Source organism: Grammomys surdaster, unplaced genomic scaffold, assembly GCF_004785775.1.
Source record: "Grammomys surdaster isolate TR1022 unplaced genomic scaffold, NIH_TR_1.0 125876, whole genome shotgun sequence".
Classification (NCBI taxonomy): domain Eukaryota; kingdom Metazoa; phylum Chordata; class Mammalia; order Rodentia; family Muridae; genus Grammomys; species Grammomys surdaster.
The window spans coordinates 2,204,865-2,228,462 of record NW_021620701.1 but is presented as its reverse complement, the minus strand read 5'-3'; the positions used below and the strand labels follow the sequence as shown (position 1 = coordinate 2,228,462).

The following is a 23,598-nucleotide window of genomic DNA, read 5'->3' as shown; positions in this document are numbered from 1 at the left end:
GTAAGTGCTCTCCTGCAGGTAGACTTTCCTAGAATCATTTAATGGCGATACACTCTAGCCCTTTGTATATGAACTGCATCCCCTAAAGGGAGTCAGGCTTCACCACTGATATTTTTACATCCCTTCCTTATATCTATAAAAACTGCATGAAATAAAAAGAACCCTTTTCTTGGGTAGAAAATAAAGAAGAAATTGGTTTTAAGACAGGATAACGAAACAGTATGCTAAACACTAAGTACTAAGGTATCTGATGATCACATTTTAAGGACGGCAGTGGACCAGCCTGGGAAAGGTGGAAAAGTGTTGCCACCAAGGCTTTTGGCTTCCCCTCAAGGCCAACTCAGGGTCTTCCTAAAGTTTCTTTAAGCGCAGCTAAAAGGCAAACAAACAAACACCTTTATTTTATCCTAGAGGGTCAGAAGAAGGTCCTTAAAGCTAACCACATTCGAGGATAACTACTGGTCCATCCTCCTATGGGAACACAGGATTTGAAGCAAACCAGATACATGGACAAGAATCTATCCTCATGTGTGAACACAGGATACCTCAGGGATATCACTGCTGGACGGAGCCGGCAAGCTCTGGAAGACAAAGACGGGAGGAACACCTCTTCTCCTGCCACTTTCCATGTCCTTTCCCCCTGGAGTTACAGGCATGACTACACACATCTCTACACAGGATGAGGACTAGCAAGGGATGCCCACTAACTCTCCGGCTTTTTTTTTTAAGCCTCAGAAGACAACAATGGCCTCCTGCAGTACCCAGCTCAGGATGGGAGAGTCTCTTCCCAGAGAACAGTCCCTGTGGTTGCCAAGCCCATACTTCAGGGAGGGCCCAAGAAGCAAGTCTCTTCTACCGTGAGCCCCAGGGTCCTAGGCCCTCCTTCCTTCAGGTTGATCTTGCTTACTTGTTGTAACTCGAGGTAAGCAGAATTGGTCTCTGGGTTCTCTAGAGACTTTCTCGTTGAAATCATTTTAGTCAAACCGTTTCCTTGCAATAAGTACAAAATCACTAAATAGGATCCCTGATGAACAAATTTCCCTTAAACAATTAACTTCAAAACACACATACACGCACACACACACACACACACACACACACACGAAGCATAGAGTAAGTGGAAAACATGAGCCCTCTTTAAGCTTTACAAAGTCTAGACATGTTTAAATCAACAGGACTCTTTATTGTCAAAGTAACTCCAAGGTAACTGTGCTTAAACAAATTCAAAACATTTACCTCGTACTGACCCCCAGACACGTCCCCAAGCCCCACATTTTTTTAAGTATGGATATTGACACTAAGGTAGATGTTAAAAGTAAAGGTTAGGGGAAAATACGTGTACCTCGGAAGTCCATACACAAAGTGTTTGTACGGCAAGAGCTCTAGAAAGACTTGTGAAAACAGGAACTTTACTCCCAAGCAGCAGGCAGGGAAATGCAGGGCAGAGAGGTAAGAACTCGGAGGTGCCAGTTTGGCTCTGGGCAAACAAAAGGCTCCATGATCTACCTTTCTTAGATGCCCTGCGCCGAATCTTCATCTTGGGAAAGGAAGGCCAGGAGTAGTTGAAAGGTGAGTCCGAATCAGAATCCATTGTTTGTTTGGGTGAAAGGATCAGCTGAGGCAGAGGAGTGCCTGCCGAACCCCGTGCTCAGCCAGGAGCCTCCCCGTGATGTCAAAGGCAGGAATGGGGCTGGGTGAAACAGCTCCAAACTCAGGGAGGGAGAGGCAATAAATGTTTTGCTTCCTTCGGGCGTTCAGGCATGTAGACCAACAAGGAGGCTGTAAATATTAAAGCCAAACCAGAGAAGCCGGAGGGGGAGAGCGGGGGACCTGGAGTCTGGCTGATACATCGCAGTCCAGTTATTCAAAAGGTCACCAGGGAGCAAATGAATCATTAACTCCCCTCTTCTTGTGGCTGGATATGGAAATGAAGAAGGAAGAGAGCAGGGAGGAGAGAAAACGCTGCCCTGCCCGCCTGCCTGCTGCCTGAGATTCAAGAAAAGCTTCCTAGGCTGACGCCTATTTTGCTGAGAGCTAGGAAATTGTTCCTCGGGAAAGCTGTGCTGTGCTATGCTGGGTAAGGAAGGCTGGTTTATGAGTGGACAGCTAGTCCACAGCAAATGCAAGCCAGTCTGCTCCAGGATGCACCGTTCCTGAGAAGCCGACAGTCTACACTGTGAGCATCTTGGGCAGGTTTGAGGGTGCAACTGGTCTTTTACTCAACAGTCTGGTCTCCTGATCCTTTTGGTCCTAAGGTGGGCAGATGCTTTTACCTTCGTCTGCAGTGGCTGCAGTGGGCACATCTCTCTGTATCCATTTAAAGTCCTTTATTACTGACTAGCAGGACATGTAGCTTGTGTGCTTGTTTCCTGATCTGTCACCAGGTTCATCAGTCAGTCCTAAGGGTGGACGTGACTCTGTAGCTCAGTTCTGAACTTTCATTACTACACCAGCTCCTGCAGTCCCCCTATACACTTTCCAGTGATTAGCATGCAGTGGAAGTCCACACTGCCTTCCCATAAGCCACAGCTGCCGCTCACCGGTCTTCCCTACTCTGATAAGTACACAGAGATGTGTGACCCAAATAAGATTACACTGAGCCGCCAAGGTCTACAGAGCACTCTCCCACAGGAGTCTCTTTAAAGCACTTCTTGCAGGAGGAAGAAGGCCAAGAAGTCCTACGTTTTGATGTGTTTTGTGAAGTCTTAGAATGCTCAGAGAAAGCTAAAGGAAACAACATGAGGGGCCATTCAACCTTGCAGGCCTGGAACACAACTGTATGTCTTCGTTAGCATTCATCGATTCCTTCAGTGTTTTCCCCGACTGTTGGCACGAGTGAGTGCCTTGCTGAGGAGGCCGTGGGTCACAGCCTGCTCTGTGGTAGCTGAGCCTCTCTGATCAGGGAGGAGTGAGGGAGGGGCAAAAGCAGAGAGACAGCATGGGAGGGGCCTACAGGAGTGTAAATTCAAGTCACAATCAGAATTATGTAAACTGGTACTGTGATTTCATATGGTTTTCTATAAAATTAGAAAAGGAACAAAATATAATTAGCACATAGCTGCAATGATTGAGTCTAAAGGAGAAATGAGTACTTTTCTATTTTGTAGCCTTTTATCTGAAGAATAAATTATTTTTCCTAAACAGATGGGTACAACTGTAAGAATAAATTATTCTCAGCCTTGAACATCAAATACATCAAGCAAGAGGATTTTACTCTATATATGATTCTTAATAAGAAAAAAGAGTAGACAGTATTGTCAGGGAGTCAGCTCTGAGCCTGGCAACCTGAGCTGGATCCTTGGGTCCCATATGGTGGAAGGAGAATGAACTCCTGCAAATTCTTCTCTGATTTTCACACATGTGCCATGACATGTATATCCCCCTCACAAATAAAATTTAAAAATTACGTGAGTGTATGTGTGTGTGTATGTGTGTGCGTACGCATGTGTGTACCAAATATAATCAAATAAAAAGAGGTTATCCACTTGAAGGGGATATGGGAAGGTAGCTGGGAGGGAGGGAGAAAGGGAGGGAGACTCTATTTCAATTAAAAACATTATTTTAAAAAAAAAGAAAAAGAAAAACTACACAAGAGGAGCTGAGAGCTAGAGACGTAGCTTAGATGACAGAGTGTTTGCCTGGCATGCATGCAGCCATGGGCCTGATCCCCAACACTGCATAAACTGGCCATGAATCTCAACACTTGGAAGGTAGAACAAGAAGATCAGAAGTTGGCTACACAGCAAGTATCAGGCCAGCCTGAGCTACATAAGATGCAGTCTCATGGACAGAGCCAAGGAACACGCAGGCATTTGTTAAATGAATGGGTCGTACCAGTTGGTCAAACCATGGGGATGGCAAATCTTACATGACAGCTGTAGTAGCTATAGCAGCTACTGACTACAACCATGTATTTTGACAAAACATGAGGACTCTTAAAATTTTAAATATATTTATATAATAAATATAACTGTATTTGTAGAAAGAACATCATTTATCAGTAAAGAAAATTTCTAGTTCCCCAAAGCTTCAGATAACATTTGGATGTCGTGTGGCTACAAACTGTTTCCAAGATGTCTCTAGATCAAAGAAAAAGGAGACCGCTATTCTCCTTTAGCTCTGCTGTCAAGGAGCCTCTGAGAGAAAGCTTCTCAGGCTATTAGAAATATCAGTGCACGAGTGCGCGAGCACACACACACACACACACACACACACTCATGCACACATGCACACACAATTAAAATAAATCTTTTAAAAGAAGTTACTGGAGCAGATGTTCCTCCCATGACTATCTTTAATAATAACGGGTCAGGGGAACTTAAGATGCAGAAGGAGGCAGGAACGAACTGGTGCAGCCATTGCTGTGGGTTGAGGTGTTAAGTGGATCCATCTTAATCTGTTTGATCTGTTAGAGGTACAATCATTGTTGACAAAGTACAGATCAATTGCTTAATGAAAATTTTCTGACAATGAAACCCCCCAGCACTGTGAAAACAGCTCTTGGATCTCGAGACTTTTTTTTTTTTTCTGTTTGCCCTGATCAGTCCGTGCAATTAACATGGAGAGTGAAGTAGAAAACACCATTGGCATAGCCTGTTTTATTTTTGAGTCAGCTCAATCAATTTCTTACCTTCTGGAGACCCCTTAAACATGTGCCATTCATCATCATTTCCTACTGTCACTGAGGGAGTTATTTTTCCCTCTCTCTCTCCATTTTGTTATCTTAATTGCATTTAAATTAATTCAAGAGGCTATTTGCATCTCATCCATATTTAAAAGGTAAAGGCATTTGCTTTGTAGGATTGGCTGATTGCAACTGCAGTTGGAAGAATTATAGTCTCCAGTCACTCTGTAAATGGTTACTGCACAACCACTACAGTAGTGTGCAAGTGACTTCATGGGCTGTACCTTTCCCTCACTGTGCTTTCTTAAATTAACAAACGTTTTACTAAGCAAAGCAGCTGCAGGAGGGTCTAAGCACCCTAGGCAGATACTGCTGTCTTCATGGGGTGTCTGCTTTCTGAAGGCCCCATGCAGAAGATACCCCTTCACACTCTTCATATGGACAAAAGTTCATTTCCCTCTCAACCCTGATAAAACTAAATCTTTTCAAGAACTGACACAGGACTTGAGGAACAGAAAATGTGAGGTTTTCTTATCTCCTAAGGGGAGCCCAAATTCCTTGAGAGAAGAATCTAGGCCTAACATATTTTAAAGGCACCCCAAGCTACAAGAAAGCTCATGAATACTGGCCACATAGACAAGGCAGTTCTACCACTTAATTAATATCCCCAACCACGTTCCTCATAAGTTCTGAGTTTAGCACAGTTAAAATGGGATCATAACATCTATACTGCAGAAGTTATCATGAGGAATAAAGGCAATTATAGCAGAAAGAAATTAAAGACATTTCCAGTATACTTTAAATATTAGCTAGAAATAGAATTTCCTTTCAGCATATTCCTACAGTGTACTACTGAAGTACTCACTCCATGACCTCCAGGGTAAGTAGCTCTATTTCTTTATGGTTATTTCTTTTATCACGATTTTAGAAGTCATGGAGTGCATGAGTAGATAGCACCTCTGTTACATTGATCGGGGAGGTAACGGTGGCCACCTGTTTTGCAGGAACTTGGAAGTCATTCAAACCTGTTGAAGCCACCCACCCTTCATGTCACCCACATTTACACAAGTGTCTGATATGACTACTTCACATCAAAGAGACCACAGCCACTTTCAGATCACACTAACGGAGCCATTTTCTGAACAAGCTTCCTGTGAAGAACGAAAAGGTTTGATTACACATAATGAAGATCAGAATAATGAAGTAACTTCATTATTCAATTCCCTTTTCTAAAGCCTCAGGCCACGGTGTTTCTTATTCCTATAAACACTTGCATCTAAACCCTATCCTCAAAGAAGCAGGTTTGAATTTTCTTGGATTTCAGAAGCTTAAGATAGGCCCAGTTCCGGCTGCCTGTGAGTCCAGGTGTAGAACTCTAGGCTCCTCCTCCAGCACCATGTCTATCTGCACACTGCCATGCTTTCCGCCATGATGAGGATGAACTAAAGCCCTGAACTTGTAAGCCAGCCTCATTTAAATATTTTTCTTCATAAGAGCTGCTATAGTCATGGTGTCTCTTCACAGTGATAGAAACACTAAGACACCCACTGTTGGTTTTTATTTGTTTGTCTGTTTGTATACATTAAGGTTCACTTGATGTGCTATAAAGTTCTATGGCTTTTGAGAAATCCAAGGTGCCCTGTATCATCAATATCATCAATTAACAAATCATAAATGATATTTTTCACCATGCTATACATACATACGCAGATACACACACACCAATGAAGATCTAAAAAAGGGTGCAAAAGCCAATTAAGATAGTCCCTAATACAAAAGCTCCATTGCTTCCACAACAAAACATTATTGGAATATTATTCAAAAGTCTTTGTCTTTGAAATGATGTTAGTGAATGACCAAATACTGGAGGAATACAAGCCTTCCATGTAAGAGAATTCCAATGTACGCAGCTACTCCACCCATAAGGAAGCATGCAGACAACTCCCTGCTCCGACTGTGGACCAAACATCTTGACTTCCTTCCAAAGACTACAGTATGAGGAAGGGGTGAGGAGGAATAACTTCACAGGAAAGAAAATGGCCAACATGGCCACATCCAGGAGACGAATGTCAACATCAGTGGTGATTAAGAAAGTAGACAGGACAAACGCTTTGTGTCATATGATGGATACAGTACTTCACCTATTTCTCTTTCTTTCTGTTGTGTTTTGATTTGTTTTGTTTTGTTGAGACAGGGTTTCTCTGTCTGTCCAAGAACTCCCTCTGTAGACCAGGCTGGCCTCGAACTCAGAGACCTGCCTACCTCTGCTTCCTGAGTACTGGAATTAAAAGCAAGCACTATCACCACCTAGCTAATCTTCCTTTCAAACCTGTAACTTTAATGATGGGGGAAACATAAATTCCATCTATGGAACATCTATAAAACTCCTGACCAGCTCTCCTCAAAACTGTAAGATCATCAAAACCCAGGGAAGTGTGAAACACTGTCACAGCCAAGAAGTTAGGGAAAAGATGATGACTAAATACAACAAGGTATCACACATGAGAAACTGGGTCAGGGAAATAAAAGGTACATAAGTCTAAAACTTTCCTAAAAATGAGACAGAACTGGCACACCTAATGTAAACAACCTTCCACTCACTCCTTTCTTAATCACTGGAGACTAAAGTGGACTCCACTTCTCAGTGGTAAAGGTCCTGAGAACTAGGTAGTTGGCACCGATCCCAACACCACTGGCTTCCAGAGACCCCCTAGCTGTGGCTTTCAGCCTTGACTCCCCCAGGACTCACTGGAGCCGTTTACAAAGTCTTGATGGGCACGCTCCATCTAGACCAATCTGGACCTTAGGACCAGCTTCAGAATTTCTAAAGCTCCCATCCTGATATGTAGGCAAAGCTTAGAACAAGGCAGTGGGGCTTCTACTAGCAGCCAGGATCAAGTGGTTTTCATGATGCCCTTTTTATTCCTTTTTCCATTGTACATCTTAGAACAAACAATATGAAGAACAGAACACTAGCCCCATCACAGGAGCAACCAGCATCCTACAGCTCGACAACTTTTCGGGGCTTTTCTTTGGAAGAAAATACAACAAAATAGTCGAGTTACCTCCATCAACGCTACAATTTCTTTTTGTTCTCCAAGCCTACGGATGACAGTTTATAATAACCTAAAAATCCTCAAATAGTCTTATGGGATGCATGTTTGTCAACAAATACTCCAGTAATCTCATTTAAGGGAAAACATGCATTTTCTTTTCTATATTCCATAAGGATCACTTTTACCCAAACAAGGAAGCCACAGACACAGAGAGGCAGAACTCAGCAAGGGAACCAAACTGATCTTGTAGCAAACATGCAGCCAAATGCCTAAGACAGCAATTTTTTTCTACCACAATTGTTTTTTTAAGATTTATTTTATGTATATGAGCACACTGTAGCTGTCTTCAGACACACCAGAAAAGGGTGTCCTATGGTCGTGAGTCACCATGTAGTTGCTGGGAATTGAACTCAGGACCTCTGGAAGAGCAATTGATGCTCTTCACCGCTGAGCCACCTCTCCAGCCCCCAAAACTATTTTTAAAACCTCAATGACCACCAATTTGAAATAAGCAAAAAGAATTAAAAGCATCCAATTTTACACCAATAACTGCATTTGTCATGCCCTTCTTGGAAGATTCCTCTGTCCCAAGGCTTTTACTTCAAGTCATGGGTGAAATTAGTTTGTTGTAGAGAAATGCTGCCTACTCCCACCCAAAAGCTGAAATACAAAGGGAGAGAGAGAGTTCACAGAAATATCTATTTTATAGCTCACACTATTAAAGCTGACTTTCTAGAGGTCCAAGAGCCTTGAAGATCCCGTCTTTCTTCTCTTTTCCTCCATGTTTCATACAACATTCCCAAGGCCTTGACAGAGATCGTGCATAGTGAAATTAAGGAAGGGCTAGAGGAGGGTGGGGAGGGGTCAGAAGGGGTGGGGAGGGGCAGGGGATGAGAGAGGGCTAGAGGAGGGTGGGGAGGGGTAAGAAGGGGTGGGGAGGGGCAGGGGATGAGAGAGGGCTAGAGGAGAGGTCGGCTTCCAATTACACAAGGGCCCTGGCTCCTAGATTGTTTTTATTGTCTCATCCACAAGTGATTAACGTTTTATGAGCATTTAGAGCTCTGGCCACTGCTATCAGTTAGATATGAGAAGTCACTTAATTAGTAGCTAATTATTAGTTGATGGGGGAAACAGCACTACTGAGCACACTCTTTGCCTCACTTCTAGGAGCGGAGACAGAGATCTTCACTGGGTGCTCACAACAGAGGAGGCCTTGACTCCCATGCTGCGCTTTAGCCTCCTGCTCTAGGGGCGCTGTTCTGCTGGATCCTCATTTCCCAGGTTCCTCTGCTGATATCCCCACTAAACTTCACATAGGGGCTTCAAGGCCTCTGTCCTGCCGCTGAGAAATCCCAGCCTCCGATCTCCCCGTCTGCATCTATCTGCGCATCTTACGATTCCCAGATGGTTTTTGCTATTTCGTTTAGTTACAAAGTTGGGTTTCTGTCCACAGCCAGCTTCCGTTCATCTGTCCCCCTAGTGTCCACCCTCCCTGTCCCAACATCCAGCAAAAGTTTTCCTTTTCTCGTATGATATGTAATAAATAACAATCAAAATGAAATGACTCAAAGTTATAGCCAGATGTCACAGTGCAGACTTTAATCTCAGTGCGAGGGAGGTAGAGGCAGGAATGTCCGGAGTTAAGGTTACCTTCACCTACTTGGTGAGTTTGAGGCTAGCCTGGACTACTTGAGCCCCTATCTGAAAAAATAACAACAACAACAAACGACCCAAAGGTAACAGTGATTGATATGTATTGTATAAATGTATAGAATGTTCAAATAATAAAAATACTGTTTAAAAATTAAAAATAGGGGCTACCGAGATCGCTTAACAGTTTAAAGCACTGGCTGCTCTTCCAGATGATGTGGGTTTGATTCTTAGCACCCACATGTCAGCTCCCAGCCACCTGTTACTCCAGTCTCAGGAGATCTGATGCTCTCAGAGGGCATCGGGCATGCATGTGGGTACTGCATGCATTTGCTGAACAGTTCACAGACATACATGTAGGCAGAACACGCATAGCTATAAAAATAAATACTTTAAGACAAGGAAAACATAAAAATATTAAAATGAAACATATGACTAACAAGTTTAAAATAATTGCAATTTGAACCCCTGCGTGAGCTGACCATGTCCGTCAGAGCACCTACAGTGTGTACCCATTTTCCTTTTCTTCTTGCAAAGTCATTCACGCTCTTTGTGGAAAATATGTGTACAGCAGCCCTTTAAGTGGCTTCTTAGACAGCAGTTACTTAACGCAAAGTGAATAATAAAGGGTAAAATTGTTTTGCCCACGTGCACGTATGTGAACTATGCAGTGAATGAATGCAATATCCAATGAGGCCGAAAGAGGGCACTGGAACTCTCTGGAACTATATTGCTACAGGTGCTGGGAATCAAACTCTGGTCTTTCGCCACTGAGCCATCTCTCCAGTTCCTCCCCAACGTCTTACTTATCAAGATTCTGTTTGAAATCTCTGCACGGAGCCAAGCTCACTGTCTGCCAGCCAAATCTGCAGCAGCAGATAAGGTATGACTTTTTGCCAGAGTCTCACAGTCTTGAAACTTCCCAAGAAGAACACCAACCAGTTCCATTCGCCACCCCACAGTCATTCACCCCAGGATGCTATCTACCACCACCCCTCCCCCACAGGAAGAGTTAAGACACGCCCCCATGCTCTTGTCTCACCACCTCAGTTCCACCGGTCCCTCATATCCATGCCGATAGCTACATGACACACAACTCTAGCCGAATGCGTTCATACAATTTTTAATCCAACGAAGAGCATGAGAATCGGCGATGAGTTACTACAGGAAGCTTAGCTTCAGTGTACGAGTCACGACAGCAGGTCTATGGCCCGTACAGCCTCACGCACACTCTGGAATATTCCTAGCTGACAGAGCAAAGCCATCCCTTTCCAGAAGCTTTTGTGATTCAACTAAGACACTAGGATTGTAGCTTCACAGTCCTCAAACAGGAACTTAACTTTCAACTGGAATTCTTAATTTCCAACCAAAGCCATATCGTTTTCCTCTTTTTCAGAGTGAATCTTTCAGCAGGAGTTTGCCCAACAGCAAGCGATCAAGCGGTCTGCTGTTTGGCTGGGTCCGAGTGGTCATGGATCCTCATGGCGGATTCCATGCAGCTTACCCTCCCCCACCATAGGGTCTCACAGGCTGCATACTTTTCCAGCAGATGCTCCCTTCCATCTTCCCTGCGATGGAGCCTCTGCGCAGCCTTGACTCCAGCTCTGCTGAGAAGTTTGATGCCGTTACTTTATCTCATTTAGTGCCGTGGACTGGGTCCAAGGGGTCCTTTTCTCATCTCACCCTCAGCGCTGACCACGCTGTAGCACCTACCTGCTTTTCTTCCTTTGCCTCCCGAGGGTTTTGTGTCCTGCCTCCTTCCTCTAGCTGCCTCCTGGGAAGGAACCCCACTATCTTCTTTTAGCAGCTACAGAATTAGATCCCAGCCCTTCAACAGAAGATTCTCTCTTTGAGTAAAACCCTAGTCCTGCAGTTTCTCCAGACAGGATAACTTTGAATGCAACTCAACGTGCAATCATAAGCATGCTTAAAACATAGAAATGCTTTTTGTCATGGTTCCCTTTTATAACTCGACTGTGTGATAGATGACAAGGGTGGACATGTTTGCTTATGTGTCCACAGAGAACAAGGCCATTATTCCTGGTCTTAACACCAATGTCATCTCCTCAGCATCTATGGCAGCCACTCACTCCGGATAAGCTCACCTGCTCTGTCATGCCCATTAATCCTTACAACCACGGTCATTTCTAGTGTACACACACTAACAGCCAAGGTGATTCTGGTGCTCGGAGAGGGGTCGTGAGAAACAACACAAAGGGAACTGAGCCTAACCTGACCTGTCTAATAGGATCCAATGAAGACAACTAAGTCTACACTTCGTTACACACAGGCCTCACATACAGTGCTTGACAGACATGACTGGCTGTTGCTGCTGTTTAGATAGAGCACTTCCAGACACAACCATCACACGCAAAGTTCCACCAGAACAACAGTGATCCAGTTTGTAAGACAACACTACATTTGCACCACACAGTTTAAAATAATACAATACAGCAAAGTCTTAACACTTCTATCCTGGATGTTTTATTAGCAGCTCCGAACAGAATACCAGCACACACAAAAGACAAGAGTTCTGAAGTGGCCTCTGGGGGGAGCAGCTTCCCATTCCTGCCTCTGGCTTACATCTGCCTGTTACACACTGCTGGCTGCTCTCTCTTCTGTCTCAGTGATTCCTTTAAGGTCTATTCTCGTGTTATTTCATAAAGTCAGGAGATTTTTCTTTTCCTTCTTAATTCAAAAGTTTAAATACACGATAGAACAAATGCTAGATTCAGAAAGTTATGTCCATGGCCCGCACTCCTTCCCAACTTCCCCTCCCTCTCTGCCTTCCTAATGCTCTTCTTCAGCCGCAATGACGTTACTGACCAAGCACTCAGCTTAAGCAAGGTTACTGCAGTTTACAAAGCAAAAAATCTTCTCACCCAACAAGTACGCCAGAAGGAGATTGGGGAGAGGTTTTAGAGTCCCAAATTAAAAATAATCCCACTATTTAATACTTTTAACAGCCAACCCCTCTTTCCCCAGCAACGTGTCTGAGTAAACATTCTTCAAAGCTGACATTCCAGAGAGTGTGATGCAATCCGCAGATGAGACATCCTGGATGCGTGAATAAGAACCACACTCCCGGCTCTGGGGCTCACAAGAGTCATCTAGTTCTTTTTTTTTTTTTTTTTTTTTTTTTTTTTTTTTTTTTTTTTTTTTTTGGTTTTTCGAGACAGGGTTTCTCTGTGGAGCCCTGGCTGTCCTGGAACTCACTCTGTAGACCAGGCTGGCCTCGAACTCAGAAATCCACCTGCCTCTGCCTCCCAAGTGCTGGGATTAAAGGCGTGCGCCACCACCGCCCGGCGAGTCATCTAGTTCTTGATGTTTGTGTTTGTTTCCTCCTTCCTCTTCCCCTGTTGTGGGTTCTGGACATAAATTATTATTCTCACCTTATACAGCAACAGTAACAGATGTGTGCACCCTGCTCAGAACACAACTCAGTTTCTGTTCCAAGTTCAGCGGCACCTCAGGCCAGGACATCCAGCAAACCACTGCTGGCGAAGGGCCAAGCCCAGAAACACACATTCAGCCGACACTGTGGGTGCTTCCTCCTGGCCTGCTCTAGGCTACGGGATTTCCCAATGGTTGTAACAGCTCTGACACGTGTCTACTACGGATGCCAAACACAATGCCAGAGCCTCCAGGAACCCCCTCACAAGTTGCTCGTGATGCCTCCATATGTCAGCCACCTCTGCTGCATACCGCATCTCAATTCTCCTTAGCCTGAGGACTTGCCTTGGCCACAAGGGACCACCTCCAAGACAGCTCTGCTCTCATATGCCCTTCAAGTGTTGTGGTGGTTTGAATAGGCTTGGCCTTGTTGGGAGTAGATGTGGCCTTGTTGGAGAAAGTGTGTCACTATAGGAGTGGGCTTTGAAAGGCCCTCCTCCTAGCTGCTTGCAAAACAGTGTTCTCCTTTCTGCCTTCAGAACAAGATATAGAACTCTCAGCTCCTCCAGCACCACACTTTCCTGGAGCTGCCTTGCTTCCCACCATGATGATAATGGACTGAACTTTGTGAACCTGTGAGCCCCAATTAAATGTTGTCCTTTATAAGAGTAGCCTTGGTCATAGTGTCTCTTCACAGCACTTAGTTAGGAAACCCTAACTAAGACAGGGGTGCAAGCTGCCTCCGATGCACTACACCTGAAGAAGGCTCAGGAACATTCCAGTCGACAGGCATCTGCTGGCAGCCAGGCCTACGTACTCCTACCCAAACTTCATTCTATTCTGCTGGCCTCTAAATAATTCCAGAGATATGTAGGGGAGAGCAGGGGAGGCGCCCAGGGAGAGGGGAATAGGACATCTGAGAATAAATGAGAATTTCCAGGTCCATGGAAAGAATCCTCTCTACCCTCTGTCCCTCTTAAGGGACCTACACACCACAGCAACACTAGGTCTTCTCCGGAGGCCCATGGGTGGGGCATAGACCACAAAGGCTCATCTCTGTAGCACACATTGGGCAGCCCTGTGCAAAACGCAGAATGGTACCCAAAGTCCACTCCCCCAGGTTCAGGACCTTCCTGAACTGAAGCCTCCAGTACCTGCCACATTGAGATGAGGTAACCATAACTACTATGCCTGAGTTTGGGAGGATGAAACTCCTCAGGGAATGTTTCCGGTTCTTCCTGTGTATTTTAGATTGTAAGTACAAGTTGTACTGTTACAACTGAAACATTAAAGAAAATTGGCCTAGGAAGGGTGAAAGGTGTCAACAATGGTCTCAGGAAAGAGTATTTCATACTAACAAGCTCTCTTTTTGTTTACCATATGCTCAGTCCATAGCATCCCACCCCCACCCCCAACCTCCCACCCCCCTCCCCCGCTGCAGACAATGCAGCATTTTAGAACATACCCAGCAGGAGGTGGTCCTGGTCTTCATGTTCGTCTGGCCCATCCACCTGGCTTTTGACACACTGTAACAGACACAGGTGAGGAATTTCATTAAATCCCATCTTTGCAACATTGTTTCTCATGACCTAGAATGACGCTCTTGGAAAACACCAATAAAAGCACATCGCTCACTCACAACGCAAGGTGTAAACAGGAGAGTCATCTGTGTTTATAATTAGCACTGAGAGCTAAAAATAAGGAAAGGATGTGTGTTCAGCTAACACACACCTGAAAGCTGCCCACAGGGAAAGCGGTGTCAGCAAACATCCGGGCGTGAGATGCTTCCAGCCTAGTGTGTTCTGGAGGATGCTGTGGTCACTTGTGCTTACGACAACGACAACTCAGAAAGATAGCTAGGCTTGGTTATAGCACGTAGCCCGTTTCGATCCTAAGAAAAGAAATTGGATTTGGGACACACCCCTGCCTATTTGTGGATTTTTATGAACACAAGCTCAATTGTCACACCTACTTTAACTCTGGAGAGATATACAGAGATGACAGTGAGACCAGGTGACCACGTTTCCTTACCTTTCCACACTCCTCCTCCTCCTCCGATGGTGATCTGCCAGACTCCAAATTCCTAACCTCTGAAAAAGAAACAATTCTTTAGTTAGACAGACAGACAGACAGACAGACAGACAGACAGACAGACAGACAAAGAAAATACGTGACAGGTATATACAAGTCATCCAGGAACCTCTGCACAGGATTAGCTAGGCTTAGATCAGGCTTTTTAACAGGCAGCTCTACTAGAGAGTGAAGTATGTGGTCACCTGACTGCACACACGCTGGGGTTATTTGTGCATTCTACTACGTAAACAAGGCAGGAGCTCTCACCGGAAATCCTGGGGTGGCAGGGGTGGGGGAGGAGTGTAGCTTAAATAAATCAGTGTCCTTGACTGCAAAGGAAGGATGCTCTCCCCCACCCCCAATCAAGCCTCTTAACAGATGCTGAGGATGTGACTGGTACCCACCTGAGGAATCCTACTTGCCTCGTACCCCACAGGTGTCAGTAGAAGAAAGAAGAGTGACTAATTCGCTCTAAAGACACCCAGCTGCCCCTTCAGCATCGATGAACTTGGAGCACGCCACACAGCTCCAGCACCGACCTCAGCTGCCTGGTTAAGCGCTGACTGGCCCCAGATGCTCCAGGTGTCCCCCCACCCCCCTTGCTCCCAGCAAAGCTTTTCCTGGAAACAACGTTCAGGATGTTCTGTGATGAACAGGAAACCCAGGTGAGGGGGCATTTTCTCTGTCCTTTGACTGATTGGTTCTCTTCCCAAATACTCAGTTTCCCGGAAACAAGTTCAAAACAGTCAAAATAACCATAGTGCAGATTTAGCCTTGGAAAGAGTGTTGATGTCTCTAGCAAGGGTGATTAGCTGAAAACCTTTCACCTGAATTTATAGGAATACACAACCCTGCTGGGCCTTCGGATCTTTTCTGGAATCTCAGCTTCTCAGCCTCCAAGACCTTTTGGATGTGGTCTAGAGAAATGCCAGGAATTTTCCCAGAAAGTTTATAAACTGGGCATCCCCTACCTCATTTGCCTCTCCTATTAATTTCAGTTGCCTTCTGCCTCAAACCTCCAAGTGGATTTATTTAAGCTCTTGGTACTGTGCCAGGGGTTACATTTCACAGAAAACGTACAAGTCCCTTACGTTTGCAGCTCTCCACGGCAAATCAGACAATAAGGACGACAGAATGCAAAGGTGAAGTAAGAAGTGGAGAGGCGAGAACAGGGCGGCCTAGATACTAAGAGCACTTGTTGGTCTTTCAGAGGATCTGAGTTCAGTTCCCAGCAGCCACGACTGCTGATAACTTTGTATGTCCTTTTCTGGCTCCCACCGGCACCCACACATACACGTATGCACACCCCACACACAAACATACTCATAATTAAAAGCAAATGATTTTTTAAAAGAATAACTGAATTTATTTTACATCCAGCAATCGATGCTATAGTGACCGTGGACAACTGGCATTGATCATGAACTCATGATCACCATGAGGCCTCATGATAAAAACAAAAACATAAAAGCCTCGATTTTGTGCGGTTACGTCAACTCTTCTCAACGGAGAATAGAGACGCCCCAGCGGAAGATAGCTTATACACAGAACATCAACATGCTTTTAAATGCATTTCCCAAATCTTGTCTCCAGGTGGCAGAAGAGTAACATTTGCATGAAGACCAGCCTTACAAGTCAAACAGGCTGGTTTTGTCTTTTCCCTGTCGAAGTCCAAAGCAAAAAGTTAAAGCAAGGTTTTCCAGTTCACGTCACCGATGCACAGAATTGTGAATTGCCTCCCGAGGTGTTTGCCACGTACATGTTGCTGAGGAAACTCAAACCTGCATAATGAAACTTCAAGTAGAGACTATAGCTACAGCGCCACAGAAAGACCGGAGTAACAGAGCCAAAGGTTCCAGGAACACATCTGTACCAGACAGGAAATAGATCACGCAGTTCCATCCTGCTGGATGTGCTATGCCCTGAGAGGCACTTCAGGCCACTGCATCTCTAAAGCATTCCATACATGCAGGCATTTATTCTGAAAAGCACCCTGGAAAACAGGATGTGGCCTGTGACCATTTGCAATATCAAAGGGCTCATTCAGCTTTCTTCCTCAGCCCTACCTCCTAAAAAGGCCAACCCCATGATCTCAGCACATCTCCATCCCTACAGCCCCGCTTAGTCCCCTGTGAACTTTTTTTCTCTCTCTTTCTACCTTTTAAAACAACTGCTGTAGAAAAAATAGACACTGGAGGTAATCACATTAAGTGAAAATAGCCAGTCTCAGAAAGATAAAGATTGTATATTTTCTTTTATTTGTGGTTCCTAGATTTTATATAAATGTATATACATGTACGTATGTATGTATGTATGTATGTATGTATGTATGTATGTATACATGTATATACGCAACAATAAAGCTAGGAGCAAAGCCGACTGGTAGAATAGGAGGAAGGATGAGAAGAGAGAGGGTAGGAGGCATGAGGTGCACTCGACATAAAATAGCTACTTGGTAAAAAGTTTCAAAGACAACTAAAATGTCAAAGGATTTTACAATCTACTACACTCCACAATAAAATGATAGTTTTCCATTATAATTACTTTTGGCTTTAAAAAGAACTTTTAAATGTATGAAAATCCTCGCCCTAAAATTACTTAAGAGTTGTGAAGATCTGCAGGTCCAGACCCATAACATCTTTCATTAATTTAGAACCGCTCACCAGAAGGACATCTCGGAGCTTTGCAGAGAATCTGGTACCTATCCTACTCGAACTTAATTAAATTGCTCCAGGAGAGTTTCTGCTAAATTAGTGGACTCCTTTTACACTAGCCCAAGGTACCACCAATTGCACAATGCAATCAAATGGCTCATTGCTATAGCAACCTTTGGCTGATAATAGTATTAGTAACTCTACCCATTCTGCTTAAGGGCCTATTAACACTGTCTTCAAGGCCCACCTAGAAGGAAGGATTACCGCTCTACATCAGACTTACCAAACTTGATAAACACGTTTTTTTTTTAAATATTGCCAAACTATAATAAAAAACAAGAGATAATCTCCAGTACTTATGTTCACTAATGACACAGCACCAACAAACAGGGATTCTTACCCCAGGGTTAAGTAGCTGTAAGATTAATATCAGTGTCTCGTTAAGAAGATTTGCCTGAAGAAAAGCTCACCACCATGTACAAGCTTCCTACATCTTCTTGCAAGATGGATCCAGAGTCTAGACTTAAGCAACCAACGAGAGCCAGAACTCTCTCAACTGCCCTGTGGCCTAACCACAAGGACCCTCCCTCCAGAAAGGAAGGATGAGCAGAAAAGTTCTCAGCAGAGCCAGAGGTCCACCAACCTTCTACTCTCCCATTGTCCTATCTCCTGGCCACACCTGACAGCAGCACAAAAGTGCCATGCACATAGCCGGTAAGCTGGTGGTGCTATCTGTGTGCTCTGCCTCCCGAAGAAATAACCAAACAGCACCCTAACAATGCTTATCCTCACCATACAACCTCTCAAGCAACACACTCATTCACACATGATTCAGTGTCCTCTTGGGTGAGCATCATGTGCCTGTAATCCCAGCAATGGGGAGGCTGAGGCAGGGAGCCTTGTAGTACATTCCAGGACAACCTGACAAATAGTCTTTGAATGAGTCCCTTTCTCCTGTGGACAGTGAATGCATCCTGGAATCAGACTTTGGGCTAGGACCAAACTGGTTGGGAACCAAGTGATTGTATCGCCTGCCTGTTACATACAAGGTGGGGACCAACATATGCTTCTCTTCCACCCATCTACATCTGGCACCCAAAATACATCCATCTGATGAAGTGCGGTGGTAAGCCACCTCTGCATGTGGAGAGAGAAGCAAAGTTGCTTACTTTATTGAACTGATGACTCAAACACCCACAGTTCCAGCAGTACTTTATTACTATACTAAAGTTCTGGCCTCCAGGGAGCCTGGAAAGACCAGGCTCTGTCCCCTTGGTCCCTTCTTCTCACTTGTGTAGCTCAGCCGACCTCTTTTCCTCTCTTGTTCTGCACTAACATTTCACTACTGGCCCATTTGCTTCCTTGTTTTGCTTTGTGTTTTTCCCCAATGTGAACGTGCCGCTCTCAGCTAATGTGGCGAAGGAGACATTCTTAATTCACAATCTATTAGGACACTTGAACTTCTGAGTTCCTCCCTTTTTCCCCAAGTGGGGATGCTAAGGAGAATACTCATGTTGCTGGCCCAGCGTCACACTTGGTGGGGGGAACAATGGGACAGTTATCCACAAAAGTCCCAATGAGTCCTTTCTTCTAAGAGCCCAAATGTTACAGACAATTTCATTGGCTCAAGCCATCCCCACAGAGCTACAGCAGCAGAGAGACCACTGAGGAATCTTGCCCTCAGACATCTCCCCACGTGCTGGCTTGGGGTCATTTGATTTTCATATTTAGAATCATTCAGAACGTGAAGTACTTTTTATCTAAATTACTCTTAATACTTTTTTTTTCTGAGCCACAACAGTAATTGTGCAAGAAAACTTGAAAAAATTATCAATACAATCACCACCCAAGAAAAATTTACCAGTCATTAACGTGGATGGACTACACTTATCTAGCCCTGCTGGAGTGTAGTGCACACACCACACCACTCGTCCACTTCAGGCACACAGTTCATCGGCTTTAGTGTGGTCCAAGGTGTCCATCACCCACCATCAACTTTGGAATATCCTCATGCCAGCCTGAGGCCACACAGCCATGAGCTATCACACTCGTGGTTCCTCAGCTGCCCTCTGACCTCCCTCCCATAGATGAGCCTGCTCACCACGATGTTATTTTCTCTCCGTGGTTTTGCCTATGTGGGATAGTTTATACAGCTGGAATCATGTGACTTTTGTAATTGGCCTTATTAACAGCACCGTGTCTTCAAGTACGTTAGCAGCACTTCTTTAATTTCTTTTTACCTTTTTATTGATTCTTTGTGAGTTTCACATCATGAAACCCAGTCCTGATCATCTCCTTCCCCCTCATATCCACCCTTTGCTCTTACAGCCTCCCCACAAAAATCGCACACACACACAGACACACACACACACACAGAGCATAGAAAGCATCTCATTGTGGAAGCTGTAGTATATTACGGTGTGTCCCACAGTGTATCCTTCTGTCCATACATCTTCTCTTGCAAACATTCATTGGTCTGGTTCCAGCTCTGTGGCTTCCACTGTGCTGCCTGAGCAAGGAGCAGGGCCCACTCTCCCAAGTGCTGCTGCTGATGAAAGATGGGTCCAGTTCGCCAGGGAGGAGAGGGACCAGTTATACACAACCCCTGGACATCCATGTAGTCCCTGATGGCTGCCCAAACCAGGGACATTTGGGACATCTCCATGTTCTCAGGGACATTTCCATGGTTCATCTCCATGAACCCTGGACATTGATACCAACCCCTGTTGCTGTATAGCTGCAGGCTCAGTCATGGCCCTAAGCAGCAGCTCTGGCGATGACCTCACCATGGCCCCAGGGGGCAGGGCTCCCCACTCACAACAGGCTACTCCTCTCCACATTGAGTCTCCAATCCCATCTCTCTTCAGAATGCCCAAACTGCCCCACTTCTCTTTCTCTCCTACCTGACCAGCACATCCTTGCACACTGTGGTGGCTCCAGATACAGGCTGGCAAGCCCCTGGGTGACATCCTCCATCCATACTTCATGGTGTGACAGCAAGCAGGTGTCTATGGCCCTCCTGTACCATGCTCTGGAGAGCAGCTCTGTGGGTGGCACGGTGGTCCACAGATTTCTGTCTTTCTTCTTCCTGCTGCACTGTGCTGATTCAATTTGATTTGATTTTTATGAGTCCTAGGCATAAGACAGCTTTGTCCATCAAGCCAGGCATCAAGCTAGGATGAACAATGGACTGCCATCTGCTCTGCCCCTGAACGATATAAGAACAACACCAACAACAGGTCTCTCTTTGTCTTGGAGTCACTTCTTTATTTTTTAATGATTAAAATATTTACTTTAGAGGTTATGGAGAGATGGCTCAGTGGTGACGAATGCTCAATGATCTTCCGGAGGACCTGAGTTCAGTTCCCAGGACCCATGTCAATCAGCTCACAACAATCTACAACTCCAGTTTTATTAAATGAAAAAAAAAATCTCAACTACACAATTATTCTTAATATAGATATTCCAAATAATCTTGAATGAAATAAAACAGGGTTATCTGCCACCAAAAAGGGCTATATATGAAATATGGAAGAATTTAAACCAGCAGGTGTAAACGCAGCCCCTATATTTCTAAAGTATCAAGCATTGGAAGGAAAAAGTCAAACATTTAAGGAACATTTCATTCTGGATATGAACACATCTCACCTAAAACTTAACCAAAGTCATAGTTCATGATTTTTTAATGTTTAATTTTTATTTTTGCATATATGTGTGTGTGTGCTGTATGTATGTGAATGTTCATATATGTTCTCAAGTGCATAGGCATGTGTATGGCAGAGGCTGACACAGATGTCTGTCACTTTGCACTTTGTTTACTGAGACAGGATCTCTCACTGGACCCAGAGCTGTCTGTTAAGATACTCTTGCTAGCCAGCTTGCCCTAACAAGCCCCTGTCTCTACCTTGCAAGCGCTGGGTTACAGGCAAGCCTCTACACTGGCCCCACTTTTAATGTTGGTTCTGAGAATCTAAAGTCTGGTTCTCACATTTAGAAAGCACAAGCTTTACCTACCAATCCATGTCCTTGACTCAACTTTAAAGGCCACTTTATGAAGAAAAAAACTGAATGCTAATGAATGCCATAAACAACCCTCCTCCCCAAAGGTAGTTTTGAGTTTAGCTTCAAAACTGACTGGCATTCTGAAAATATTTAGGGGGATATTTAGAATCACTGTGAAAACATTTGATGCTCTGATCTTCGGGAAGACTTATCTGGTAGAAACTAATAAGGCAATTGATATTCATGTAGAATGGAAATTTAAAAAAAATACTTTAAACTTAGTTATCACACAAAACACTGCACAGAGTGTGTGCAGACACGTGCCCTCTTTCCTCTTGAGTATATGTCACATGATGATCCTGTTTACTATGTCCCTTAGGAACTTCTACATCCATGCACAGGCTATCTTAGGCTCTCAAGAGTGAAAAATTCAAATATGGGTTGAGGGAGAGAACCTCAGCCTCAAAATTTGGTTGGAATCAAATCACTGATCACTGATATGCACAGGCTTTTAAAAAAGCCGTTATATTTCAAAGTGAAATTAGGGCATATTTTTTCCTAACTTAATCTACTTTTTTTTTTTTGAGACAGGGTTTCTCTGTATAGCCCCGGCTGTCCTGGAACTCACTCTGTAGACCAGGCTGGCCTCCAACTCAGAAATCCGCCTGCCTCTGCCTCCCAAGTGCTGGGATTAAAGGCGTGTGCCACCGCCCAGCTTAATCTACTACTTAAATAAGATGGAATAAGTCATCTTTCAAAGAGATAAACAAAATGTAAATTTAGTTTAGAACTGCTTTTATGCCCCCTGACTTCACTTAGCGTCTACTTCAAGAAACAAATTCTTGGGCTATGCTAGGGTTGGTCTGGTGCTGCTATGTATTCAAATGCTAAATTCTGTACCCAAAGATCTGGCTGCCCCAAGATAAAAGAATTCTCACAGTACACCAGCTTTTGTTGTGCAAACCTTGCTCCTCAAATTAATTGATCCATAAAAGGGCCACAGAGAAAGAAAGGCAGGACTTGAGGAACAAATGAGGGGTCTCAGGAGGGAAGGAGAAAGGACACAGAGAAGAGGAGGAGGCCGCCATGAGAGGAGACGGACCATGAGCACATGGCCAGGAGACACAGCAAGTAACGAGGAACATATAGCTGGGATGTAAGTTAGAACAGCTCAAAACCTGCCCAAGCTAGCCTTACAGCTTGTAAATAAAATATCAGGACAGAGTGTCTTTTATACCAGCTAGTTAGAATATAAAAATGTCATTTACAGGGCTACATCTTTAGGATAAGCTATCCAAATCTATTAGCCCTTAGCTAGGTTCTACACTTGTCCCAACCCTGCTAATTTAACCCATTTGGAAGAAAGACTCCAAATTAAGAGGGAGACAAATTTGAGGTGAATGGGGGAGGGGAGGGAGCTGGCCTGGGAGCTACAGAAGGTGGTCTAACCAGAAAACCTAGAAAAGGATGGGCTTCCTGTAGGATGAAAGAAGTAGCAGCAAACCACATTCTGGCTCAGAGGAACTTTTTTTTTTTTGCATCTTTTTGTAATTTTTAAGCTTTATTTTAGGAATCTCCACACTTATTTTTATATTGGCTGCACCAGTTTGTACCACCTCCCCAAGTGGAGATGTGCTCGCCTTTCCCTACATCCATGCCAGCATCTGTCGTTGTACCCACAGATCAATACATCTCGAAACTCTCATGAGGAGCTTGTATTTGCACTAGATGATGATTAACGTCCTGATCCACAATTGGCCAAGATGCAGGGACTAAGAGACTGCAGAACACTCAGCCCTGAAACATGTAAATATACCACAGGCATCCCTCCCAAGCCCTAAGGATCACTTCGGAAGAGGAGGCAGACAGTGTAAGAGAGAGATGTGGGCGATGACTACAAGGAAATGTTTTCTTCTGGACACAGCAAGACACTATGCAAATGAATTCACAGTGGTTGGGACAGCAAGCATCAGACAAAATCCCAGCATGCGGTGGGGTATTGGGCATATAATCTGTGGAGCTATTGGCAATTATTAGGTGCTAGGCTAGGAGGGAGAGACAGACAGACAGACAGACAGACAGACACACAGAGAGAGAGAGAGAGAGAGAGAGAGAGAGAGAGAGAGAGAGAGAGAGAGAGAGAGAG

The 23,598-nt window shown here is 44.4% G+C and overlaps 1 protein-coding gene across 2 annotated transcripts in view; it reads right to left on the bottom strand.

The window, feature by feature from the left end:
• Positions 1-23,598, bottom strand: part of Arhgef28 (Rho guanine nucleotide exchange factor 28) — a 174,600-nt gene that overhangs the window by 110,036 nt on the left and 40,966 nt on the right. Inside the window, exons 7-8 of one of the 2 annotated variants that reach the window (XM_028790206.1) lie at positions 14,755-14,813; positions 14,189-14,249 (exon numbers count right to left, since the gene is read on the bottom strand). In XM_028790206.1, coding sequence (XP_028646039.1) covers positions 14,189-14,249; positions 14,755-14,813 — 120 coding nt within the window. Of the gene's footprint in view, positions 1-1,506; positions 1,592-14,188; positions 14,250-14,754; positions 14,814-23,598 lie in introns of those variants that run through there. The other variant, XM_028790207.1, reaches the window with a different exon arrangement.